Here is a 25,797-nt window from a genome sequence, read left to right as displayed (position 1 = left end):
CGGTATATTGAAACAATACACACAGAATTAATATTAATGTCGAACTTGTATAGGTAGGTACACTAATTATTTACCTACGGTAATCACACTTCTTGTTTGAGTCTAATTTATATTAGAAACCACAAGTACTTGCGGGGAAAAAATTATGAGCCTATTTTTTTTCAAATATGTTACAATCATTGGTTACATTGGTTACACAGTAGTTCATTTTCAGAAAATACTTAGTGTTATTTACACAAATTGTTTCTCCGAATATATACCTCTAAAATATACTGGTAAAATATACTGTACACTATACTTATGCATCTTATATTTCACTACACTTAGTTACTATTTTATTTGAAATATCATCTTGTTTACTCCTGAAATTATCACCTACAAATTCTTCTTCAGATATTTGCTCATAATTTACTATAAGGCAAGTCTTAACTTCCTTGGTATACACTAATTGTATAGCTTAGCATCTAATACTGATACTAAGTTCATAGATCCAAATCATACCCTTCCGTAGAGAAATAATAAACGCCAGTCGCATTGCCAGGGTTCCAGAAACCGGCCAGAGTGACATCACCCGGTTGACATTCACCCTTCTTAAACTCTTTATACGAATCGCATTTCCACGCTAAGAACCAGTCAGGATGCTTAACCGTGGCCGTCCATACTGTAACGCAAGTTTTATGACTGCATTTGGCTGATTTTGAAGAGTCGAATATACCTGGTATTAATGGTGTTCCGCAATCCGGTTGGGACTCGCCTTTTTTGTTAACAAAGAAGTCTATATCAGCCAAAACGCTTGAAGATCCTAAGCCACCAGCATTACAATGGTATACCTCGACGTATTCGGCCACTCCGGATCTTACTTGGTCTTCAATTACGCTGTTTGAAAAGCAAGGTCCAGCGGGATCTAGAGCAGTTATTCTCCATAATTTTTCTCCAGTTATATCAATGAAGGTCTGTCCTGTATAACCAAGCATTTGTCCACCTAAGCTATGTCCTATACAGTGCATGCTGTGGGGTGATATGCCTCCTCTCCTTAAATTGGCTAGCATTTCGCCTAATGCTTTTCCTATATAGTATACATACTGCACTGCCCTTTCGTAGCCTTTTAAGTATCCTGGCTTCTCATTGGTGTAAAAAGAATGATCAAGAATGATTAGGTAGCTGTTTGGGAAGTCTCTGAAGGTGTCTCTGACGCGTTGTTCAGTGTTTTTGTTGATGTTGGATTTATAGCCGGCCACGAAGATGATGAAACGTCTCATGATGTCGAGGCCTGAATAATTGAGGATACCGTCGGCTGCTTCGGCAATTGGGACTGTTTTGACGTCGTTTCTGCTGAAGTCGTAGAAATAGACGTTGACTAAGCTGACATCTAGATTGGTGTGTTTATCGTGGTCGCCTGCGGACAGACAGGGAGAAATTAATTTGTGGTGATCAATCAATGGGTAGATATTTTTAATATTAACTTTGTGGATAATGAATTAGACTAAACCAGATTCGGGAAAAATGTTGCAAATAAATTGCTAAGAGGAGACAGAGAGAGAGAAGATACGGATTTTTTTTAAGTACTTACGAAAAGGAAGAAATCTGTATTCAGGGTATATAAATGGAATAAATGAATTTATATAGATATTAAAATATGAAAATGTCACACTTTGCTAAAAAGCACATTACAATATCCTATCTCGTATAGGCTTGTTCTTCAATTAGTTACACACTAACTTTAAAGGCCTTGATGCCATGACAAGCAAGACCAACATACATGATAAATAAACGAAGAACACGTGTGCATTTTCAGCCTTCAGATCCACCGGTGATTGTACAAGTACCAAAACAGTAATAGGTACTTACATTTGATATATTTGGAGTACAGCGCTTGATGTAAAGGCCCATACTTTTCCAAATCGCCTCTGCCTAACGCAATTGTATCACTAATATAGTTCATAAACAAAACACACAAGACGAATATGTTCATGATTTTACAACGTTATCTGCCGGTGATCTACTTGCAACTGAAGTACATAACCGTATTACGAGTATTATCTCGTAAATGGCTAACACTACATACAATTCATCATCACTACAATGACTCACAATACCTTTTCGTGAGATGACGCCAGTTAAAACAATCATCCAATGAAAACCTACCTTTGAAACTAAATCAGCTTAAGTGCAAAGAAAATATGTAGACTATACGTCTCTTTTGACGATGCTCTCAATAACCTTGTTATCTAATTATAGCTGCCTTATCAGATATCAAATGTTACCTGGAGGCCAATTCGAACGTACATTTTGATGTCGAAATGATATCATTTTGTTATCATTCTCCTTCGCCCGCGCGTCTCACTCGCACCAAAACATGTACAAACAGCTCACGTTCCATAAATATATTTACACGCTTCGAGATGTATTACCAACTGGCAATCCGCTTTGTCCATCTGGTTGGTTGGTTAGTATTTTTTTTTCTTAACCGTCAAATTAGTACTTATTTATTTCTCAACCAACAACCTGGGCCGTGTTGCATAATAAACTACAACTAATATTAAAAGCGGAACTCCTTTTCTAACAATATAAATTAATAATAGAAATTAGAAAAGGACTTCCGCTTGTATTAGTTGTAGTTTATTATGCAACACGGCCCTGGTTAGTCCGTATCTATTTTTTTTTTGTGATCGACAACGTGGTTGGTCGGCTAGTATTTTTTCTTCTTAACAGACATCTCTTTACTTGGTTTCATGGTGGTTTATTTTATTGTTGCATATTTTGTAAATAAATTTTACATTATAAAACTAGTTGTTGATATGTTGGCAGTCGATCGTAAAGTTATTGTGTAATGTTTTGACTGTAGTCACATTCAACTAATAGAGGATAGGTCCGTTAGGTTGCTTCAGATGCCCAAAGGGCAAAAACCCGGGAATAGGAGCCCCGCATAGCGGAGCTTCGTCGACTCAGGGAGCGACACATTGAATTTCACGTTTGAAATAATTACATTAAATATTATTGTAGATAAATAAACGGCATAAAGTGGCAGACATATTTTCCTTTCGCATAAACCATACAATGGTTTGTCAGTTGCTTATTACTTAATATTACCAAATGATAAACCATTAATGAACCGTTAGTACAAAAAAAAGTTAGATTACTAACCATCCAACCTGGTGATCAGAGCGGTTTGTCGGTTGGTAATACATCGCCTCTAAGGCACTGACAATAAGGTCAAATAAATATTTTTTGGGACGTAGAAAATAACTTTAAATCTTCTCGGGGCAGAGCCGGCGTAGCTTTATTTGACGTTCATAAGCGCATTGTTGGTAATATGCCTACTTGAATAATAAACTATCTTTATCTTTATCTTATCTTTACTCGTAAAGGTGTTTGGGAACTCGACCATGCGAGCGAAAAGCATGCGTAAGCAGGGACCGGCCCGCTATCCCTTATCGGGGTTTTATAAGGGTATTGCATAAGGCTTAACTCACCATACCCTTTGCCAGACGAAACCCTTTGTTTTGGTTTTAAAAACCCTTATATAAAGCTACCACATTTGAGTAATCGGTAGCCCAAATACCCTTACAAAACCCTTATCATCCGCTCACCAACACCTTGCATATTACTTATAAGGGTTAGCCTTATAAAGGGCTTCCCTTTTAGCATATAAGCGTTCTAATTTAAGTCGTCTACCTTGTTCATAAAGCACACATTAACTTCGAATCCGAGCGATCGTCGGCGGCGACGGCGGCGTTCTTTGACTAGGCACGTATTTTCTTTCCTTTTCATACACTACCGTAGATATATACTAATCCTGTCTCTTTCACGCAAAGGGAAACCTTTATAAAAAGCGCTTAAAGATAAGGGTAACCCTTATTAAGAGCTAGCCTTATTTTTGGTTAGCTTTTCGGTAAGGGTTAGTCAAAGGTAAGGGTATGAATGGGCTTGCAGTTCAAAAGGGAAAGTCTTTCAATGTGTTAGCCGTGTTTAAGTGTCGCCCATTGAAAGGGTTTTATCGCGGAAAGGGTTGTCCGGTCCCTGTGCGTAAGTGATAACAAAATTACATAAATTCGATATTGGATTGTTTGAATTGTCCTCCCGCTACGTGCGTGCTACGTGCTAATAGCAGCACACTTAACTGATTTATTGCAGTCCTTATCCCATTGCAATAAGGTTTCCAAATGATCCATGAAGTGTGTCGGCGATGGACGAAGAGATAGGTGATGTAGCGAACTACGAATATTAAACTGGTTTTGACACGACCTTGACAATTGTCTTGCTTGTTGGTTCATTTATAGTTATAACTTTAACGCGCAAATTGAGAATACTGTCGTAATTAAAAGATTAAACTATCAAATTCTCTGGCAACGATACAGAAATTTCCACTCACCGACGAACTTTCCAATCGTTACAAGTGTAGCAAGTACCAATATCAAGTTGGTAGACATCTTAATAACAATGGCTCAAGACTTGTTAGGATAGTTCGAGATCCTCGACGTGACAGCGTATCACTATGATAGTGCTGCGGCAAACCTGGTATCGATGAAATAAAACTACTTATGTAAACAGATTATATCGGATGTAATTAATTTAAAATATTCCCGACGGCTCAAACCCTTTACAGCGTTCGTGGTCAACGGAAGATTAAGGAAAATTATAATATTCACTTCTGTCAAAATTACAATGTGCAAAACATGTATGCATACGAAAATAATGAAACAAAAATTATAAATTTTAAGGCTAGTTTTGTTATACAGAGTAAACAGTAAAAATCAGTCAAAATAATTAAGTATATAAAAAATAAAAATATCCAAAATAATTGTAAAAATATACGACTAACCTAGGTAATGTCAAAAAGTCAAGATTAAAATAATACAATAATAGGGGGGAAAAAGGCAACTATGTATGTCAAAATCTAATAATTAATAAAATAACATGACATGTTCTACATGACATTAAAGCTCTCCAAGGGGGCCTCTACGTGTTGGATCTATATCCCCACGCAAGCCTATCAAAAGACCGGGATGCATAGGTCCGTGATATCCAAGGAGATACAAATAAAATAAAAATATTAAAAATTACACTGTCGGGTTTTTATTCTTTATATTCTTTCATTATATTTAAACGCGATTTCATAGCATTGTGGTATCGTTTGCGGACGTTTCAGACTTCCAGTCAAATATTCCAGGTAACCATAACCATAACTTCACAATTAATTTATCGATATCAACGCCCACATCCTTATTATTTCTCAATGATTACGTCACAGCACCACCCCCTTCTCATTGCTGCTTCTCACACAACTCTTGCCCTACACTGTTCACAAATCGCGCAATGTATTCATGCATTTTAGGCAAAGAGCTGCGGTGTCAGCATGGTTGCATTTTTATCACCTGTCACTATGCCTGTCACTTTCGCACTTACATACTTGTTAGAACGTGACAGGCATGGTGACAGGCGATAAAAATGCTACCGTGCTAAGCCCGCTGGCCACGAAAAAGGTTCGTAATTTATAGGACAACCAAACTGAACACGGATATAGTAGAATAAATATACGGTTTATCATTAAACACGGTATTTGTTCTTGCTTCCTCTTCGAGACCCTGCTGCAAAATTGTACATGGTCCTTCGAGCCGGATTGGGGGTTTGACGTGGTATTGTGATTTATATGAGTATAATATTCAGTTGGGAGAGTTTGGGGAAAAGTAGCAGGTGTCAAGGGTATGTTTAACTGTTGCGGGCAGTTTTCGTTGCCGCAATGTCGTCGCGCGCTGTTTGCAGTTCCGTCGGCGAGGACTCGTGCATTATCGCACTCAACGGTGCACCATGTATAGACAAAACATGCTCCTGAACGATATATTACAAACAGACGATAGAGGGCGGCTATCTTAGCCCCTCAGCGTTACATGTATGTATGTAAATAAAATATATAAGTGTGTATATTTGTGTTATGTATAGCGTAGTGATCTAGCAATTCTGGCGAATGAGGTGTCAATCGATTCGTTTTTATAACATAAATGACAGCGACAATTTTAACTGATGCTGAAAGAGGAGCTTTTTTACGAAATTATTTTTTTTTACTAAAAAGAAAACTCCATTTATTTAAGTAGGATCAATTGGGTCGCTTTAGCATCGTCAATATCTATTACATTTTATCTTCAATATGCAGAATTACAATAAAGAATTAGTGCAGTCAACTGGAAAGAAGTCAACAAAATAATTGAAAATGTCAAGAAAAATATAAAAAATTCATTGCCATTTTGAAATAAAATTTATCAACTAAAATCAAAACATGTGCATCAAGTTCGATTACCTAATAGTAGTTATATCATTTTATAAATAAACTAATTAAGTTTTATGCATCGTTAAAATAAAAATAAATTAATTATACCTGTTATTTTTTAATGGAAAATATCTGAAGCTAGCTCTTAAACTATTTCGAGCACCTTCGCTGTGACAGTTTGAAGGATGCCCAGAAGTTTTAATGAGTATCGCATTTCATTACAGGTGCTGCGGTTGTGAATACGTGGACTGCAGTGTTATTAGAATAAGGACTAATTTTGAATGACTGATATGAAATGAAGGATTTATATGGAAGTTTCAAGATCGGATGTTTTGAGTGGATGAGAGATAGCTGTGTAAAAGATGCTGCAAATTATGAGTGATGTATGGTTAATGGATGTATTAATGTATAAGTAGAGATAGAAACAGGTTGGTTTAAAAAATAACTCTTTAGTAATAGTGCTAACCCATACTTTTTTTTTACCAAACAGATGTCTGCATTGTTTTAAATTAAAGTATATTGGTACTAGTTGAAATTTTTCGTTCTTCAGATCTGTGTGATGGCGCTTGTACCCCTAGTGTAATAACACAACACATTTGCGTTAAGTGTCATTTTGTATGGGATTATGAGTTTCCAAAACGTCCCGCTTGGCGCGCTGTTCATAATCCCATACAAAAATAGACATAACGCAAACGCGAACGCACGTCACGCTATCGAATGACACTAGGGGTACAGAATAATTAATAGTATTATCTTATAGAACGGCCACGCACCGCCCCGCCCAGACTCGAATTACCTCGCCCCGCGACAGAAATCTGGCGGACTTCTGGCGTACTCTCAGTACTATTTTTAAGCAACTTACACTATGACGCATGACGCGTGTACAGACGTCCCCTTCACACATAGAAACGCAAGTGATTTTTTAAGTATGGCGTGTCCGCCCTGTGCTAGGGGTTCTGAGATTTCTGAGATCAAATTCGATCATGTACAATGTTGATAATTCTATAGGCACACGGCAACAATAGCCTTGGAAGGTGTGAGTAGCTTGAGTTGCGATCACAGATTACATAATTGTAAACAAATATTTGTATATCAAAGTACCCATACCCTCGACTTCGTCAGTTTTTGCTCACCGTCTGCCTAACTTTCTGCATCCATTTGTTTATAATAAAGTTAATTCTAAAATCTCCATTAAAACATTGTCCGTTAGAGAAGCCCAGAAAATAGTATCAGCCTGGCTCAGCTCCCTTACGTATGAGGATATAGAGGATCTCATGAAAGTAGTCAAGTAATTATATTCACTCTCAACAACACACACACACACACACACACACGCACACACACACACACACACACACACACACACACACACACACACACACACACACACACACACACACACACGCGCGCACCTAAACAGTACCTATACACCCAAAATTGCACATGCATCACCTGTAAACCTAAGTTTAGTTATGTATGTAGATTTAGTTTCACCCTGTCTTAAATTTAGCTTTGTAACTAGTATTATTGTTATTACCTACTGATTAGTAACTTCTTTAAATTTAAGTATAGTGTCTTATTAAATATATTAAATATTATATTATAGTGTCTTATTGGCATTTCGCACAAATCATGTCACTGATATTTCGTGTCTGGATTGGTTACCTACGTGCCAAGCCACGCCTAGTGTAGGAACCGGTACAACCGTCATTGTAAATGCATAAATGTACATAAATTGTCCCTTAGTTTTAAGACCAGTTAATTTTGTTTCTGCCTAATTCTTTGTGTACAATAAATGAATTTTACTTTTACTTTACTTATACTTTTTTTACTTTATATTTTACTATTTTGAAAGTGAAACTTTTATTCTATCGCCTAAAATAGGGCTGGTTTAGACAGCGGAGGTTTAGACTAGCAAGAACTTGCATGCAATTCTCATTACATTGCGGTATCTGATAAACATTTTGAATGCAGTTAACCTTAGTAGTCAGCAATGTAACGTAAATTGCATGCAAGTTCTGGCTAGTCTAAACCTCGCTTACAGCGTTAGTAAAATTCTAATTTATTCTTAGTACTTAGAGTTCATAGTCTTTAAAATAATACGACTGTTTATTTGAGCGTGGCCTATCTCTTGTACGAGTACGTTATCTGTTATAGTGCCAACTCTTGCTGAATATCCGATTTCACTGCAAACAATGCTGTATCAAATCTCAAATACGAAATTGATGGATTAGATGAAAATATCGGGATATAAATCTATTTACCAAGGCACCTTCGTTCCGTTGAATTTGTTCCTGTTTCCATAACATCCATGTTTTATATGTATACTAGCGACCCGTCCCGATTTGGCACGGGTAGTAAAGCGTAATATTTTATTAGCCAATTTTTTTCGAATTCGGCTTAGATAAATGTTTAATTTAACAAAAAAATATTTTATTAGTTATGTTAAGTCTGGTTTTCAACTTTTCATTAAGAGGCCTAACATAATCCTACATGTATATGTATATATATATATATATATATATATATATATATATATATATATATATATATATATATATATATATATATATATATATATATATATATATATGTAAGACTAGGTCAGTTTGTGTAAGATTGTTCTATAAGCAATATGTTTATTTTTTATTTTTATTTGTGTTATCCATACAAAATATTATTTCCTAATAGGTACAGGATTATTACGGGCACGTGTAAAGCTTTTAAGAGCAAATTTTAATTAATTATGAAGAGAGCGCAAATTAATAAAGATCTTATTTCAGCTTAAAGTTAAAACACGTGTACAAAATAAACAAACGTGGTTATTTATAATATTAATTAATTTATGCTTAAGAAAAAATTAGCTTTTACAAATAATTTAAAAACGTATTGATTTTAAATTGAAAAATGCGCTTTGTTTCACAATTCACAAATTTATTTACATACAAGATATATACAGTGGTACTACGTAAACGAAATTAATAACTAGCTTAAATCTAAAATAGGCCCTTGAGGCATTGTAGCAAGGATGCTGGCGGCATTTACCCGCTGTATCGCAATGCTGATACGTTGTGCGAGAAAGCCGCCAGCTCTTCGGTCACCAGTTACGTCAACCAGACGCTTCGCGATTTTTGCAAACAACTTATGCGCGGCTGGGACCCCATGGACCTAGAGTTTCAACTCCAAATGGAACGAAATGATACTCTCTACCGAGGCTCTTATATTTATTGTTTGTTTTGTTTTATACATATTTGAATTTAAATAAAAAATCTTAGGTCATGGGGGTGAATCCTTGTCTTGTAATATGTAACGAATGGTTTTTTTTAAATAGAAGGCAAACGAGCAGACAAATCGTCTTATGGTAAGCGATTACCGTCGCCCAGGACACCCGCAACACCAGAGGCGTTGTAAGTGCGTTGCCGGCCTTTAAGCTCTTTTCTTGAAGCTTTGTATTACTAATTCACATTATTAATTATTTAAGATACATATTATAAAATAACTTACATGCTTTACTGCCGTGGCACGACGTCCCGAAGTGGATCTTGGCCTCCGACACCGAAGACCGACATGCTACTCTGGAGCAGCAGCAGTCTGGAGGGCGTACTCTGGAGTACCAATTGGCCGAAGACCGTTTGGACGCCTTAGGTACCGCTGGAGAGACGAAGTGCAGAAAGACCTCAGCGAACTCAGCACCGCCGACTGGAAACGGCTTTGGACAGAGATTATTTTATAAACTATAGATTAGATTAGATTAGATATTTATTCTCATAATATGAAATTACATTATAAATTATGCTAGACTAATGTACATGAATTTATATTATTATCGTCATAAACTAACTTAATACACAAAAAACCGGCAAAGTGCGAGTCGGACTCGCGCACCGAGGGTTCCGTACTTTTTAGTATTTGTTGTTATAGCGGCAACAGAAATACATCATCTGTGAAAATTTCAACTGTCTAGCTATCACGGTTAGTGAGATACAGCCTGGTGACAGACAGACAGACGGACAGACGGACAGCGAAGTCTTAGTAATAGGGTCCCGTTTTTACCCTTTGGGTACGGAACCCTAAAAAGGACCAAAAACTGGTCCTTAATTATATTTTATTAATACAATTTATATGTTTTCGTGTTATTATAGTATTTCCACGAATATCGGCGAATGCATTCAAAACACGTAAATAACAACCAGTCCACGTTCGGTTAATACTACTGTGTATGTGGAGCTTTATTTCAACAGACCGGTGCTGCGCTGATGTAGAGTAGTTTGATACAGAGATGTTTTTGATAACGTGCATTGCGTGCTTCGAAAGCGGGGTAATTTTGAAAATGGCAAAGACTATGTGCGTCAATGTGCGTGAATCGCGGCGCGACTTCGCGGAGAGAACATGTCGCGACGTTGACGTATGACTCCACACTCGCAAACTTCACGGCGATTCCGCAGTTTGGTTCTCGCCAAGATGGCGGAAAAGCATCAGCTGATCGAGCTTAACTGCTAACTGTATATACTAAACTAGAAGCACTAAAGAGCACTGACTATCAGTCCGCCGGACGATATCGGCCTGTCAGAACAAAAATTTGACAGTTCCGAACAATTGGCAATGCTGAAATGATGCAAACTATCTAGAACCAAAGGAATTCAAAATGCTCAGCTACCTATGAGCTCCATCATCCGGCACATGGAGATGGTGGGAAAAACTCTTGAGTAGTTGACGGATCTTTTCCTAGGTGGTAACTGCACAAAAGATCCCTATGGGTCGAAATGTATCCGCAAGGGTCCCCGAAAACCATTAGATAAGATATCTCACCATATTTTATCTTATCTTATGAAATCCACACACAAAAAACACATTAAAATATATGATTCGCAGCCTCTCGCCTCCTCTACTCTGCGCTGTCATTCTCATTGTCTCAATGTGTCGAACAGGCTTCGACAGCTCTTCGTCGCCATTTCGGAGTGGAGGGGGGGGACCAGCCAATATTGATGGCGCTATTGTACCCCCCCGTTTTAACTAGATGCACTTTGTTCGAGCCCAACGTCCCGATTTTGCTGACGCGTGATGTGTTTCTCTTTCCGACCAACCTTACTTGACCTCTGCCTCCTCTTCAAGCTTCATAATTTAACGCTGTCCAGGGGAACTTTTGAGGTTTATTGCGGGTCACCAAATACTGGACATGTCAGGCGTGTTAGCTATTTTTTGTCTGCGGAAAGCTTGACCGTTCCGCAGCGAAAATAAAGTTGATTTTTGTGTGATTTGAGAGTAGATGTAAGTTGGTACGGCTATTATTTCGTGACTATTGAGAATGAGCTGTCGACGGTGACATATTGTAGGCTTTTCACTGTTCAGTCGCAAATTGAACCCAGGAAATGCAGTGAACTGTATTTAAACCTGAAATTAATCAATGCCGGTTTGATTAATTTGTGCAGTAATTTTTCCACGAATGGGAATATATTGGGAAATTTAATATGTTGGACGGAATTCATGGAATTTTTCAATGGAATTTGTAACAAAACTTTTTCATAATATTAAATATGTAGGTTGAAAGAGATTTAAATATTATTTTATAGGAAATTTAATTATCCGTGGTTGAGCCGCTTAATATTTTATATTATAAACTTGAATTGTTAATATACATATAATGTGTTCGAATGGCAAATCACGATACGATGTTGTAGTGCTTGCTACGAAGCGGGATATACCAGCTACGGGCTACGACGTAGCGACACAAGATTATACGCAGCATACTACGTAGGCGAACAACACGCGAACGCGAAGCGAAACGGTGCGGCGCGGGGTGATTGGGGTGAATCCTACGTGGTGTCCTACGTGGGCGATCTCGTTGCGAACGCGAACGCCGTGGGCCCACCGCGTCCGCGAGTTATTCGCTTACGTAAGACGCTGCACAGGTCAATTCGACGAACGTACACTGACAACAGAAAGATACCTGAATTATGGTATTTAATTATAGTGCGTCTTGCTCGCGCCAATAGTCCGACTTGGAGCAAGAGCAAGAGCAAGGTGTAGAATTTAAGCGGCTTTAATGTTGCCTTACATCATATTGTCATAGAGAATTTAGATTCCGAGTAAAATGCAAATTTCTCCAAGTTGGTACACATTTCCTAAGATGGCGGCGGTTCCTCGAATTCCTCAAATGTCAAATAGTGTGGACATGAAAAAGAGACCTTAAATTAACATGCGTACCAAATTTCAGGACTGTTAAATATATTTTTCATTTCTCATGCTCTGAAAGCGGGTCATTGTTGTTCTAAAAGGTGTGCAGAAAATGATACGTGTCTGCACTAGAGCATTATACGTTCGAAGTACGTTTTTTTTTTTTTTTAAGATAAGCAATTGAAATTTGAGTTTAAATGGGTTTGTTATACAATTTCCATTCTGATATTTGACTCTCCATTCCATAAATAACGATACTTTTGCCTGAATTGTTAATTGAAAGTACCCTCCAGAAATACTATAAAAATGTATACTTAGTCATGTTTAAAAAAAAACATGCATTTTACTTTCCTCGTATTCGAAATGAAAAGTAGAGTGTTTAACTCGGGTGAAAGGCATCATTTCTTCCTCGGACTATTGGCGCTCTCACTGCGTTCGAGCCCCAAAATACCTCGGCAGAAATGAGTGCCTTTCATCCCTTGGTTAACAATCTACTAAATAACGGGTGACTCACGTGTTTTAAGTCGAAAACGCTCGACATGTTCCACTTCGTACCCGACGTACGTGAGTGACCCGTTATTAATATATTTAATATGTCTGTGTCTCACGGAAGTTTTGTTATTAAAATTTCAGGACTGGTCCAGAGATTTCGAGGTTTGTCCTATTCCGATTGTGCTATTATAGAATTTAGCCGCTCTTGATGTAACAACATTTATTCCAGATTTCATTACGCAGAGCTGGCTTGAAATGAAAGAAATTAATTTACCGTGAGTACATTACTGAGTTTGTAATCCTCTGTTTTCTTTGCAGCGGTTTTGTGTGGTGCTAGTTTAAGCGGAGATTCTTTTTAGGGTTCCGTACCTAAAGGGTAAAAACGGGACCCTATTACTAAGACTCCGCTGTCCGTCTGACCGTCTGTCCATCTGTCTGTCTGTCACCAGGCTGTATCTCATGAACCGTGATAGCTAGACAGTTGAAATTTTCACAGATGATGTATTTCTGTTGCCGCTATAACAACAAATACTAAAAAGTACGGAACCCTCGGTGCGCGAGTCCGACTCGCACTTGGCCGGTTTTTTTAAATTGAGGTTGAAATTGAGTCGGCCGATATTTTGTTAGTTTACACTGCGCTTAATATATGCGCAAATATATTAGTTGAGTATATAAATTATAAAATAAATAAATTAAATTACATTAAACTTATAAATAAATTAACTTCAACTCAATTACAGAAAACTTAAGTGTAAAACAAGTTACAAATACAAAAAATACAAAAAAAATACAAAAATTCTTTATTTAATAAATTAGCACTACATAATGATTTAAAGGGATGGTGCCGCCCAGTAAGCATAAGAATGCCTGTGTCGGGAGACACCGCACTTCCTTAACTATGTTTTTACATAGAGACAATAACATGACTAATACAATCAATTCTAAATTTAACATGCTAACTATAAACTATAACTATGTAAATAAAGTAACCTAAACTAAACAAACATATAGATCAATCTAACATTTTAGAATTCAGATTTATATTACATTAGAAATTAAAAGAAACACAATTTAAAAAGTTACATGTAGATGTATGAAATAATACGAGCGTAAAGAGAGATCTTTTCTGTGTGTGTGTAAGAGCGTATGTGGATGTGTGATGTGAGTGTAGGTGTGTATATGCGTGTGTGTGTGCATGTGTGTGTGCATGTGTGTGTGTGTGCGATTGTTTAGATTCAACGTAGTAAGTTCTCTGTCTCATCATATGATTTAGTTTTTAGCCAATGTGCTAGGAGCTTTTTACACTCATGGTAAGATTTGGAGTGTATGTCTAGTAATTTATTAATTTTATTGTAAAGGTGTGCGGATTTTATGTTAAACTGTGAGCTAGCAAATGAGGTTCTAGTTTTAGATGGATTAGCTATATTGACGATCAATCTTTTCTTTTTGTAGTTTGGGTTGAATGGAAGTTTGTTTTTTTAAGGAAGTCTGCAGAATGTACAATTTTCTGATAGATAGAAGTCCACTAATTTGGTATAGTAGTTCAGTAGGAAATCTATTCTTTTTGAAATACATGATCTTGATAAGTGGTCGTTGTGCTCTTTCAAGGTCTATGAAAAATATGGCTCTAGGTTAAAATATGGCTCTAGTTTTTGCTAAATAATAAGACTAACTTGAAAAAAAAAACTAAGCCGTTGCCCTAATGTTACTCCAACGACACGACACTAAATATATTATGAAACTGCCAGCCACCCTGTATAAAACCTTAAAAAAAATCATTTTGAACTTGTAATTTTATATGTGATTGATAATACAGTAAATACTAAAAAAAAAAAAAAAAAAAAAAAAAAAAAAAAAAAAAAAAAAAAAAAAAAAACTTAATATGTATTCTTGAAACATATACAGTGGTACTACGTAAACGAAATTAATAACTAGCTTAAATCTAAAATAGGCCCTTGAGGCATTGTACCAAGGATGCTGGCGGCATTTCCCCGCTGTATCGCAATGCTGATACGTTGTGCGAGAAAGCCGCCAGCTCTTCGGTCACCACTTACGTCAACCAGACGCTTCGCGATTTCTGCAAACAACTTATGCGCGCTGGGACCCCATGGACCTAGAGTTTCAACTCCAAATGGAACGAAATGATACTCTCTACCGAGGCTCTTATATTTATTACGTTTTAAAATTTCGGCGCTTTCCGCCGCTCCGCCCGCTTTTACATTAGTCCGTTGGAGGTGGGACGGTGCCAGTGTGTCTACGCAGGTAGCATCCCACACCAACATCCGTCCCAAGCTCCAAGGAACCAAGGACATCCCATCGGGCCTCTTGCCATCATCTCTGATAATGCCAGTCGGCTCAAGAAGAGCGGGTACATTGATGGTGGCAAGAGACCGACGGATTATGTCATTAAGCGACGCATGTCTTGAAAAACGGCCGGCACTTTTTTGACAAGATAATCCATGGTGTCCCAGTCGGTCCACGTCCGTGCCACAAGAGCATATGTGTGGCGTACACACCGAAACCCCGAGTCGCAAACCAGTCGCCAGTCTAAGGGAGGCCGGATCCAAGAAAGTACCAGTATTAGGCGAAGGATGGGCATGTAGCCAGTAACCCGCTTCCCGGGCTCCGACCGCCAAAAGCCTCGCGCGGTCTGGACCTGTACAGTTGTTTAGGAGAATATTGTAAGTTAAATCACAGTAAACATTATCCCAACTCCTTTGTGAATTTGGGTTGTCTGGAAATTGTTTTCCCGGGCAAGCAATTTTAAAAGCATTTTTGGCGTCCTCAAAACCCGCAATCTCACAGTTTGTGGGCAAAGCCCTTAAAATATTTCCTATGAGACCAGACGTGCTATGAGTGGACGCCAAAAAGGCTGGGGAAGCCACACTGGAAATTTTGCGAATTCCTAAACCTCCAAACCGAATAGGGAGGGACGCTTGAGACCAGGAAGGCTCACTTAGCTGAATGTTTAGAATAGTCTCTAAACTAATTTTGATCAAATCATCTAAAGGCGACAATAAATTTTGATGTTTCCAAAAAGGACAGCAGCGGAGCACATATGTAAATTTAGGGACAAAAAGACAAAATTTAAGAATCACAAGAGCATAATGAGGGCTAATTTCGAGTAAGCGATTCGTGTGACTTTTGAATTTAGTTATAGAGTTAGAAATATAACCGGGAAAAGATTCTTCGAATATAGGAGATCCCAGGAGGCAAAGAGAATACTTGTCTACTGATTTGATATCAGGAGCCAGATCGTCAAATTTGGGTTGTAAGTCTGCCAAAGAACAAGAAGGTTTTTGAATAAAGAGTTCACATTTGCTGAAATTCAGTTCTAAACCAATATTTTCGAAACTACTCTTAATAAAAGACAAATCAGAGAGCACAGTATTCACGTCGCCTCCTAGAGTTCCGTCATCTAAATACCAGACATTGAATTTTGATTTTAAATTTTTAATAATTGGATTTATAGCCAAACTAAAAATTGCTGGCCCGAGAGGGTCACCCTGCTGACAGCCAACCTCAGAAGATAATTCATGTGACTTGTACATTTATTTAGATGAGTTTGAATAGCAAAAGAAAAGGTAATTGTATAGCTCTGGAATTTTGTCCTTTACTTCTGTCAGCAAAGTGTCCCTACTAACCGAATTAAAAGCATTTTTAACGTCAATTTTGACTACAATTTCGCAATCATTGAGTGAAAGGTAGGTCCTTAGGGCATGGACGGCTGCCTCGCACCCACCTTTCGTGCCGAAACCTAGCTGTATTGGTTCAAAAAGGGACTGCAATTTTGATCTAACGTGTCTAACCGCAATTTTTGATGCCAGACGTCGTAAAGTAGACCCCACAGCAATGGGTCTCACCCCTCCGTCCTTTTTGGTTAGGGCGATAAATACTTAATTGAATGGAATTTCGAAAGTCAATTACGGTAGTGAAATTCCCGGCGGATCAGTTTAAAGCAGTAAAAAAATACAGCGAATTTAAGTTTTTCATACAAAATTTGTTTTTGTTCTGGATTGTTTTTTTATACTAGAGCTAAATAAACTAATTACAAACCTAAATATACTTCATGTTATTGTATGTGCAAAGTTTTATTTTCATTACAGTCCAAAACGTAGTTTTAAAATGAGAACGAAACTCCGTTTGCATGGGAAGGTGAAATTCGTCCGAGCTTGCCGGGCACGACATTTTCGAGCTATTAATACTTCCGCTCCGCCTTCGCTGTAACAGGCGCTCCACCCTCCCCGCATAAGCGCAATACCCAGCATAAGCGGTATTTTTCCCGTTTTATTACAGTTTGCTTTTAGGCGCGATTTTATAAGTCCGCCTATGGGCAATTATGTTCCGGGCTGCGAATCTTATCTTATCTTGCGTGAGTAGCATATAAAGGGGCTTTTTGTATCAGTGTAACAATTACTGTAAAGCTTGTAATTAGAGGCTATGCGGTTATGAGATGGTGATATACAATAGTACATTATTATACAAGTGTGCTAAGTTGGTCAATACACACGAGGCGATATTGTGCGCGCGAGCTGTAAGCGAGCGCGCAATAAGAAAGCCGATGTGTGTAATGACCAATGCACACGCGTTTCATACGACGTTTTTCAACACACTTGCGAGAAAAAAGAAACTTTCATATTAATCAAATTTTAATAGTTAAAACAGTTAGTATTGTGTGTTTCATCTGTCATACTCGTACTGCCGGCCGGCCCTCGCTCGCCCCGGTCGCGGGCGGCGCGGCGGGCGGGCCGGCCGGGCCGCGCACTGCGCAGGCGGTCGGGCGCGCCCGTGCCCGCCAGTCCGACCATTTAAAGAAGGCTCCCTTTCCATGCATATTATTAGCAATCAGTTAGCTTCTTAACTCAGTCGGATAATATAATGAAAAAGAACGAGTGGAATAATACACTGAAAGATCACGCGTGTTTAATATCTAGGATTATGAGCCAAAAATCGGTGGAATAAAAACATCGTTTTGAGCAAGTGTGCTGAAAATTATGTTGAAGTTAGCTTATTCAGGCGACGGGGCCGGCTGGCGCACACGTGGCAGGTACATTCCACGAGAATGTCCCTTACGAAACGCCGTTCTTCTAATAGTTTTGAAAAGGCTGAGAAAATGATATTGGGTCGGGTTCATGACTTTGCTAACAAATTGGCAGTATATTCTCGAGCTTTACGGATTTGATTGAATTAGCTGCCATACAGGGCAAAAACATTTCGTAAGGGACATTCTCGTGGAATGCCCTGGCAGCGTACTGTCGACGCCGGAGCGACGTTTTTGTTTAAAAAAATTTCACTTTCTGACAGATCAGTATCGTATAAGTTTTCATTTTTATATGTTATAAGTTTCCATTTTGTAATTTAACTTGTTATTATTATCTTCAATTGTTCCTATTTTAATGATCATAGCGTCAATCGTACTTAATTACGAGCACAGATGTTATCATTGTAATTGATTTAGTTAATAATTATGCTACCCTCCGACCGTCCTAGTCTGGGACCGGGTCTGAAAACCAGCGCCGGCCATCTCGGCCAGGCACACGCTGAGACTGGAAACCCTTTGCCCAATTTGATTGTACTTATAAATTAATAATTGTGTTTCTTATTCTTATTTTATGTAATTTTCTTTTGTACTTGTATATGTGGCAATAAACAATTCTTATTCTTATTCTTATTATTATAGGTGTGACATCTTATAAGTTTTGTACGAATTGGGCCGTATGATTGTCTTAACATTTCGCCCATACCATAGCCACTGTATTGAAATAAGACCGAAGCACTCTGTTTTCCATTATTCCGTTTAAAACTCGACGCGGGAAAATTCTTTTAAGGATCCTTTCTGAGGCTACGCGGTCCATTTGCTACCAACACTACGAAACAAATGAAACTGATTGTGTTGTGGCTATTTTTTGATTTGCTGCTTTTTTAGGGTTCCGTACCCAAAGAGTCAAAATGGTACCCTATTACTAAGACTCCTCTGTCCGTCTGTCCGTCTTTCTGTCTGTCCGTCTGTCTGTAATCAGGCTGTATCTCATCAACCGTGATAGCTAGACAGTTGAAATTTTCACCGATGATGTATTTCTGTTGCCGCTATAACAACAAATACTGAAAAGTACGGAACCCTCGGTAAAAAAAACAACCAACATTATGGTATAAAAAAGTTAGTAAATTAGGTCTGTATTTGACGGCCGCCACGTTCAGCTATTATAATAATGAGTTTTCTTATTTCCGTCTAATTCAGAAGCAATTAGCCGCCTGCGTATCCGGCTAATTAGGACGTTCGGGAACTTTTTTAATTGGACACCTGCTTGTGGCACATTGGGAGCAAATTTTGTGGCCGTTTAATAACTCGGCAGTATTGCTGCCTAAAACAAGCACGTGAAAGTTACCGTTCGGATTCAGTTTACACACCAGCATTACTGCGCAATATTGCTGCCGCAAATGTCGAAAATCCGGGCATCAAAATTGAGTTTGATATTTGCGGCCCTATGACTTCATAGGTGAGAAAAGGTTATTTAGATAGTCCCGAATCACTCCACCAGAAAATCACCAACAACTCCATCATATCTTTGTTCCTGGTTCTCTATTGTTTTCCATAAAGTCATAATGTATTGTTTGTCCGCATTTTCGTTAGTCATAATTTGGTTTTTCTCGGAAACGCGTAACTTTTCAGGATTGCCATAAAACAAACCTAACCTAACCTATCTATAGGATAAACTTATGAAAATCCTGAAAAGTTAACGGTTTCACAATTATGACTTATGATAATCTGACAATCATTACATTATGACTTTCAATAATGATGTCAAACAAAAGGACCCCCATTGTACATTTTTGGGGATTCGCGGGAGCCTATCACACTCAAATTCCTTGAAAATTAAAGCTCGATGCCGTATTAGGTACTGCTGTGACTAGAACTTCAATCCTTCACTATTTTTTTTAAGAAAATTGTCAATGCTATCCAGCAGTAATGCCGCAACAGGTGCTGCTGCAGTCTCAATCCGAACATCACCTTAATTTAATAATCGTTTCGCTGTGTGCCACCATCTTAAAGCCACTTTTGCGGAACCCTCGTTAATCTGGACTTATTATAATGAATCCCAGAATGGCAGACGATTCAAACCTCAGTGGCTGAGCTTAGCTTGTCAAAGGTCTACCGACGCTAAGTTAGCCAGATTAAGGAGTTAGCTAATGAAATCAATTTCTGTGTAACTAAGTTAAAAAATAAATTCAGTATTTTTTGGTTTTAACATTGGAAGGAAAATAAAGTCAAAGTCAAAGTCAATATATTCTTTTTTCAAATAGGCCTAGCAACAAGCACTTTTAGATTGTCAAGTTTTAAATATTACCTTAATCTAAATATCAGAACAATTATATTGATGCAAATATTATTATTCTTAAAAACATTGAATTATTATAGATATGTCAAACTTAATAATAAGAATTAACAAAAGGATCGTCAAACACCAAAATTGTATAAAAAATACTAGTCTAGAAAATTTCTAGAATAAAAATCTAAATGTCAAAAAATACGGATTACCTAATATAGGTATTCATTGAATTATCAATTTCATTATTATTAACACAATAATAAATAATTAATTATTTTCAATCACAATCCCACGGTATGCCACGGTGTTTCATCATTCATGTAGTCTTGTGTGCTATAATAGGCTTTAGAGATAAGTTTACGTTTTACATATTAGTAGAGATGCCACGAATATTCGGCAACTATTCCAGGAAACCTAATCCCGATAAGGCCTAGTTTCCCCTCGAGGTTGGAAGATCAGATGGCAGCGCTTTCATATAAACTACTGCCTCCGCCAATTCTTAGGGTTAGTTGTAAAGCAGACCCCAGGCTTCGATGAGCCGTGGCAATAAGCCGAAACAAACGCTAAGAAGAAGAAGAAAATATTCTAATCTATTAACCAGAGCACTAGCACTAATTTATTTTAGTAACAATATCTGGGAGACCGAGCTTTGCTCGGAAAACATTATAAAAACCTACCTAGATCGATTTTTCGCCGTCGAAATCGTTAGAGCCATTTCCGAGATCCCCGAAATATACATACATACATATATACGAGAATTGCTCGCTTAAAGGTATAAGATTGCATGAATGTCATCGAAATTTAGTAGCTTTACTAAATGTTAGGTCAGTCAGACACGGCGAATTTTCAAATTTAGTTTCCGAAACATCGATGATAAAATCCTACAACCGTGTTTTTTTCTTCAAAATAGCATAATATTCAAAAAGTTCCAAATGGTCTTTAAGATAAGTAACTCTATTTCGTTCAATTTGGTTCCGAGTTTATTTCTTACGCCCCGTAATTGGGTAGTGGAATTCGTTACGGACTTTACGGTTCTCTGCCCGCGTGTTCCCATAGCTGTTGAGAGAGGGGCACCGAAAACCTTAAAACTGTTCAACAGAATGTCAGACGGCTGGTGACATTCTAATGGCGACTGCAGAAGCATTACGTTTGAGTGAAAGTGACGTTCCGGGCAGCAACATCGATTTTGACATTAGCGGCAGTAATGTCGCGCTGCGAGTCAAATTTTATTTTTTGGATTAATTGACATTTTGACTTTTTCTGCAGTAATAAGATAAGATCAGATGAGATGAGATGAGATGAGATGAGATGAGACGAGACGAGACGAGACGAGACGAGACGAGACGAGACGAGACGAGACGAGACGAGATGAGATGAGATGAGATGAGATAAGATAAGATAAGATAAGATGTTTATTTGTAAAGTCATGTACATGTGATGTTATTAAAGTTATACAGGATGCTTCCATGACACCCTGTCAGGGTACACAAATTGTCTTATATCTAGCATATGCAGTCGGCTGCAGCAGTATTTCACCGCGACAATGTCCTCGATATGTCTCGCCACTGCTAGGCCTCTAACATTGCAATCATTCATCGACAAACGCCAAACGAAAAGAAAAAAATATCGGGATGACAGATGCTACGAAAAGTCACTTGACTATTTCCATACGTTATACAGGATGACATTTTAACCACCTTTCAAACTGCGTAGTGACTTTATAGGTCATACCGAGCAACTTTTATTTAATATTTCGAGATTTCGGCATTGGTCCCATAATAAAAGGTGTCAGTATGACAAAGAGGATATAATAGGATAGAGCGGTATTGTAATAGTAAATTTTGCGCCACAGCAAATTCACATCGACACACGATTAAAACTAAAAAAATATATCAATTTTTTTTAAATGATTTTGACAATGATTTAAACAACAAACGAAACAGTCAACGCCATCTATACGAGTGTTAGCGACGCTCTAACACGACAGTAGATGATTCTAAGTTAATTTAAATCGAATAGTTTAAGATTGTATTCTTAATAAAGATTTTATCGTTTAGGTAGGCAAATTCGCTCTAGATTGTTATTAGTTCGTAAGTAACATGTATATACGCGTTATTTTATAGCCTAGGATTAGTTATGTATCTAGGTTTCATTCGATTTCATAAGAAAAGGTCAAATTATTTCCCTTGAATTCCTAATCCCATAGTAAAAAGAGTGAGATAAAGCATTAGAAAGAGATTAAAATGTAGATTCGTTAATTGGCTCACGAATTATAGCCAATCATAAGAAAATGTAGACAAGGATAGGTAAGAATGAGCAGGACGCACGATCAACTTCTCATTGGTCACACAAAATCCGCCGAGCATTTCGATATCGCTCAGATTTTACTATGGAGTTAGTACGTTCGATCAAATATCACGTAAATTATAAATATCCGACCATAATAATGTATGTAGAAATCATAGAGAATAATATCGTTTATCGATCAGTGCAGGTACTATTGTCATAGGCCTAGCCAAAGTATTGTATTCGGCCAGCGAAAGGGCAAAAAACCCGCGCTATTGTCCTCGACGCGAGCGGACAATAGCCCGTATTGTGTGAGTATTACCGAGCAGAACAGAAGGGATTCGCTAATCGAGTAGCCTAATGGTTTAGATGTTAGGATACATAAGTTTTAATTCGATAATTACGTGATTAATTAAGTAAACATAATGTAAGCGATAACGAGATAACTAAAATCGAGGCGATGGCGGCCGGATAGCGTCATTAGCCAATCAGAGCCCTTCGAATCGAACGAATGGAAATCGATCTTATCTCCTTATCGTAGGAGCTTTCCTTTTCTTAAATTTTCGTATAAATACAGGGAAGGACGACTGGGTAGACACAGTATCGGAAAAGCAGCTTCTACTATCAAAAAGTCCTCAAGAAAACCTGAAGAAGTTTAAAGTGCCCAGTCGTTCTACTCTCAGTTACCGTGTTAGGAGTATTTTTATACCTTGTACCGCGATTAATAAAAGTCAGTTTTTACAAGTGTCGTAATTAGTTTAATTCGAATTCGTGGATAGTTATCCTGGTCCTTCGAGGGTGAGTCGGCGTGGGAACGGACACGTCTCGGCAGTACGAGTGGCGGCGGCAGGGCGTGCCAGCGACCAGACTCTACAACTGAGCTCCGGAGGCTATAGTGCGTCGCGGACTGCATTATTTTCTGGTCCTTCGAGGAGCCGGATTTCCTGTCAGCCCATCGAGACGTCGTGTTCAAGCCCATGTCTCTCAATATGGTAAAAACGAGGTCGAAGTCAGCGTCGCGGATCGACGAAGACAGGCAGCGCTTCCTAGACGAGGGCGCGGCGGCGGCTCAAGCGCGTGAGCTCGCCCGCGTAGCTGCAGAGAGGGCCGGAGGCGCCGACGCGGAGCGTCTCTCCCCTCCACCTGCCGAGTCGACCGGCGCAGAAAGGACCAATCAGCGCGCTGCGAGTGCCGAGCCGCTCGGCGCAGCGGCCGCGCTACCACCGATCGAACCCAGGTTTGGGGACTTACCGAGGCCACCGAGGTCTCCATCGCAAGATACAATGATGCTGTGGAGCAAGGATCTCAAGAAGCGCTTACGGCGTCTATCGAGACCGACACCGATACCGTCACGTCATCCGAAGACAGTCACCAGAGACTATACGACGTCACAACCGCAGGTAACTCCTAGGGAGGCAAGCACCCCGTATGCCCCTACCCGCTCTCATTCAGTGCGTTCGTGCGCGAGTACTATCGTCGAAGCCAGAGTCTCCCAGATCGAGTTGGAAGCGGACGAGCGGCTAGCGGCGATCAAGAAAAAGGAGTTACAACTCGAAGCCGACTTAATTCGTAAGCGGCTAGAAACCCAGAAGCTGCAAATACGTGCAGAAGGTAGTACGACCGACGCGGTTTCCGATCCAGACGACGTCGAGCCGCAAAAACAAAGAAGAATCCTTAAGTGGATGGACGAATCGCAGGACAAGACGCGAACCGAGCCCGTCAAGTCCAACAAAAGGTTAGCCAACGAGCCACCGCCAGACTACGACACTCCCAGGCGACCTACGCAGGCGGAGCGGCATATTCGACGTCGCTCACCGAGCCGCGAGGATCGTCGGCGATCGTTATCGCCACCGGACGAGCCCCGTACGCCGCACACGGCACGTACGCAGCTCACGAACGAAGGTACGGTTGCGGAGTCTATGCTGCAGTTATTCGAGAGAATGCAAATGGCGGCTCGTCCGGCACCGAAAGATATATTCGAGTTGCCCCACTTCTACGGCGATGTAAGTGAGTGGCGAAGTTTCTACAATACGTACACCGAGACGTCGAAGAGATACAAGTTTACGGACTACGAAAACGTCGCGAGACTGCGTATGGCGTTACGCGGGGACGCGAAGACGTGCGTGTCACACGTCCTATCGACCGCTACGAAACCAGACATGATAATGCGGATATTGAAGAAGCAGTTTGGCCGAAGCGAAGTGCTTTTGGACAAGGCGATCGAAGATTTGCGAAGACTGCCGCAGTTGGGACCGAGCGCGAACGATCTCAACACTTTCGCAATCAAGATTATGAACATAGTGTCAACAATCATAGACGTCGACCGAAGACACTATGCCGATAATCCGATGCTCATACGAGAAGTCACGGACCGATTATCGCCTCATTTACGCAGCAGATGGTGCGACTATGCAGCCAGGCATCGGGACATCGACGATCCGGAGATTCTACAACTCGCGGATTTCCTGATGGAGGAGAGCGAGCAAGAGATGTCGTTCTGTCACGCTCGCGCGGCCCCGAGGCGCGCGCAGACCCCGTATGCACCGCCGCACGCGCGCGCGACCGGCGCTCGACTGACTGCATCCGCGCCGCGCTACCCCACTCCGGCTACCGCGAACGCGAGCCGCTACGCGATTGGCCCGAAAGTCACGTACGCCGCTCGTCATGTAAACGTCGCGAAGTCAACGTGCCTGTATTGTGGGGGCAATCATTCGACACCGGACTGTCGTAAGCTCGCCACACAGAGCATAGGAGCGAGATGGGAATGGGCGAAGCTGAACAGGATCTGCTACAGATGTATGGACGCGAAACATCTCAAGATTCAATGTAAGGCGAAAGCGTGTGGCGTGGCAGGCTGCCCGCACGTGCATCATCGATTACTCCATGCTGACCCGATGCAGGAGCCAAACGAAGACACTACAATGGCGGTAACTCTGTCTGCGCAACGAGCGGTTGCCCCTCCGAGAGTTACGTCATCGGTCGAGCCAGCGGCGAGAGCGGAGCCGCGGCCCTCAGAACGAGAGGACAACGACCCACGCGTGTACGTGTCATCGACCCCGAACTATAACGTGCTGCTCAAGGTGCTACCTGTTACGGTAACAGGCCCGAAAGGTACAGTTCAAATTTTTGCCTTTTTAGACGACGGATCGACGCTATCAATGATAGATCAAGATGTCGCGGACGAGATAGGAGCAGTGGGCGAGGACGAGCCCCTCTGTATCCGCGGAATACGCAATCTGAAGCATACATCAA

General features: G+C 39.7%; 1 protein-coding gene and 1 long non-coding RNA gene across 2 annotated transcripts in view; both read right to left on the bottom strand.

The window, feature by feature from the left end:
* The window catches only part of LOC134744482 (uncharacterized), a 282,585-nt gene that overhangs the window by 205,264 nt on the left and 51,524 nt on the right, over nt 1-25,797 (bottom strand). The window lies entirely within an intron of this gene.
* LOC134744435 (pancreatic lipase-related protein 2-like) lies at nt 238-2,013 on the bottom strand. Its single transcript, XM_063678244.1, has 2 exons — nt 1,849-2,013; nt 238-1,396 (listed from the first exon to the last, which is right to left on the bottom strand). The coding sequence occupies exons 1-2, from the start codon at nt 1,970-1,972 to the stop codon at nt 483-485; spliced, it is 1,038 nt and encodes a 345-aa protein (XP_063534314.1). The 5' UTR covers nt 1,973-2,013; the 3' UTR covers nt 238-482.

Source organism: Cydia strobilella, chromosome 9, assembly GCF_947568885.1.
Source record: "Cydia strobilella chromosome 9, ilCydStro3.1, whole genome shotgun sequence".
NCBI classification, from domain to species: Eukaryota; Metazoa; Arthropoda; class Insecta; order Lepidoptera; family Tortricidae; genus Cydia; species Cydia strobilella.
This window is presented reverse-complemented; position numbering and strand designations above follow the sequence as displayed.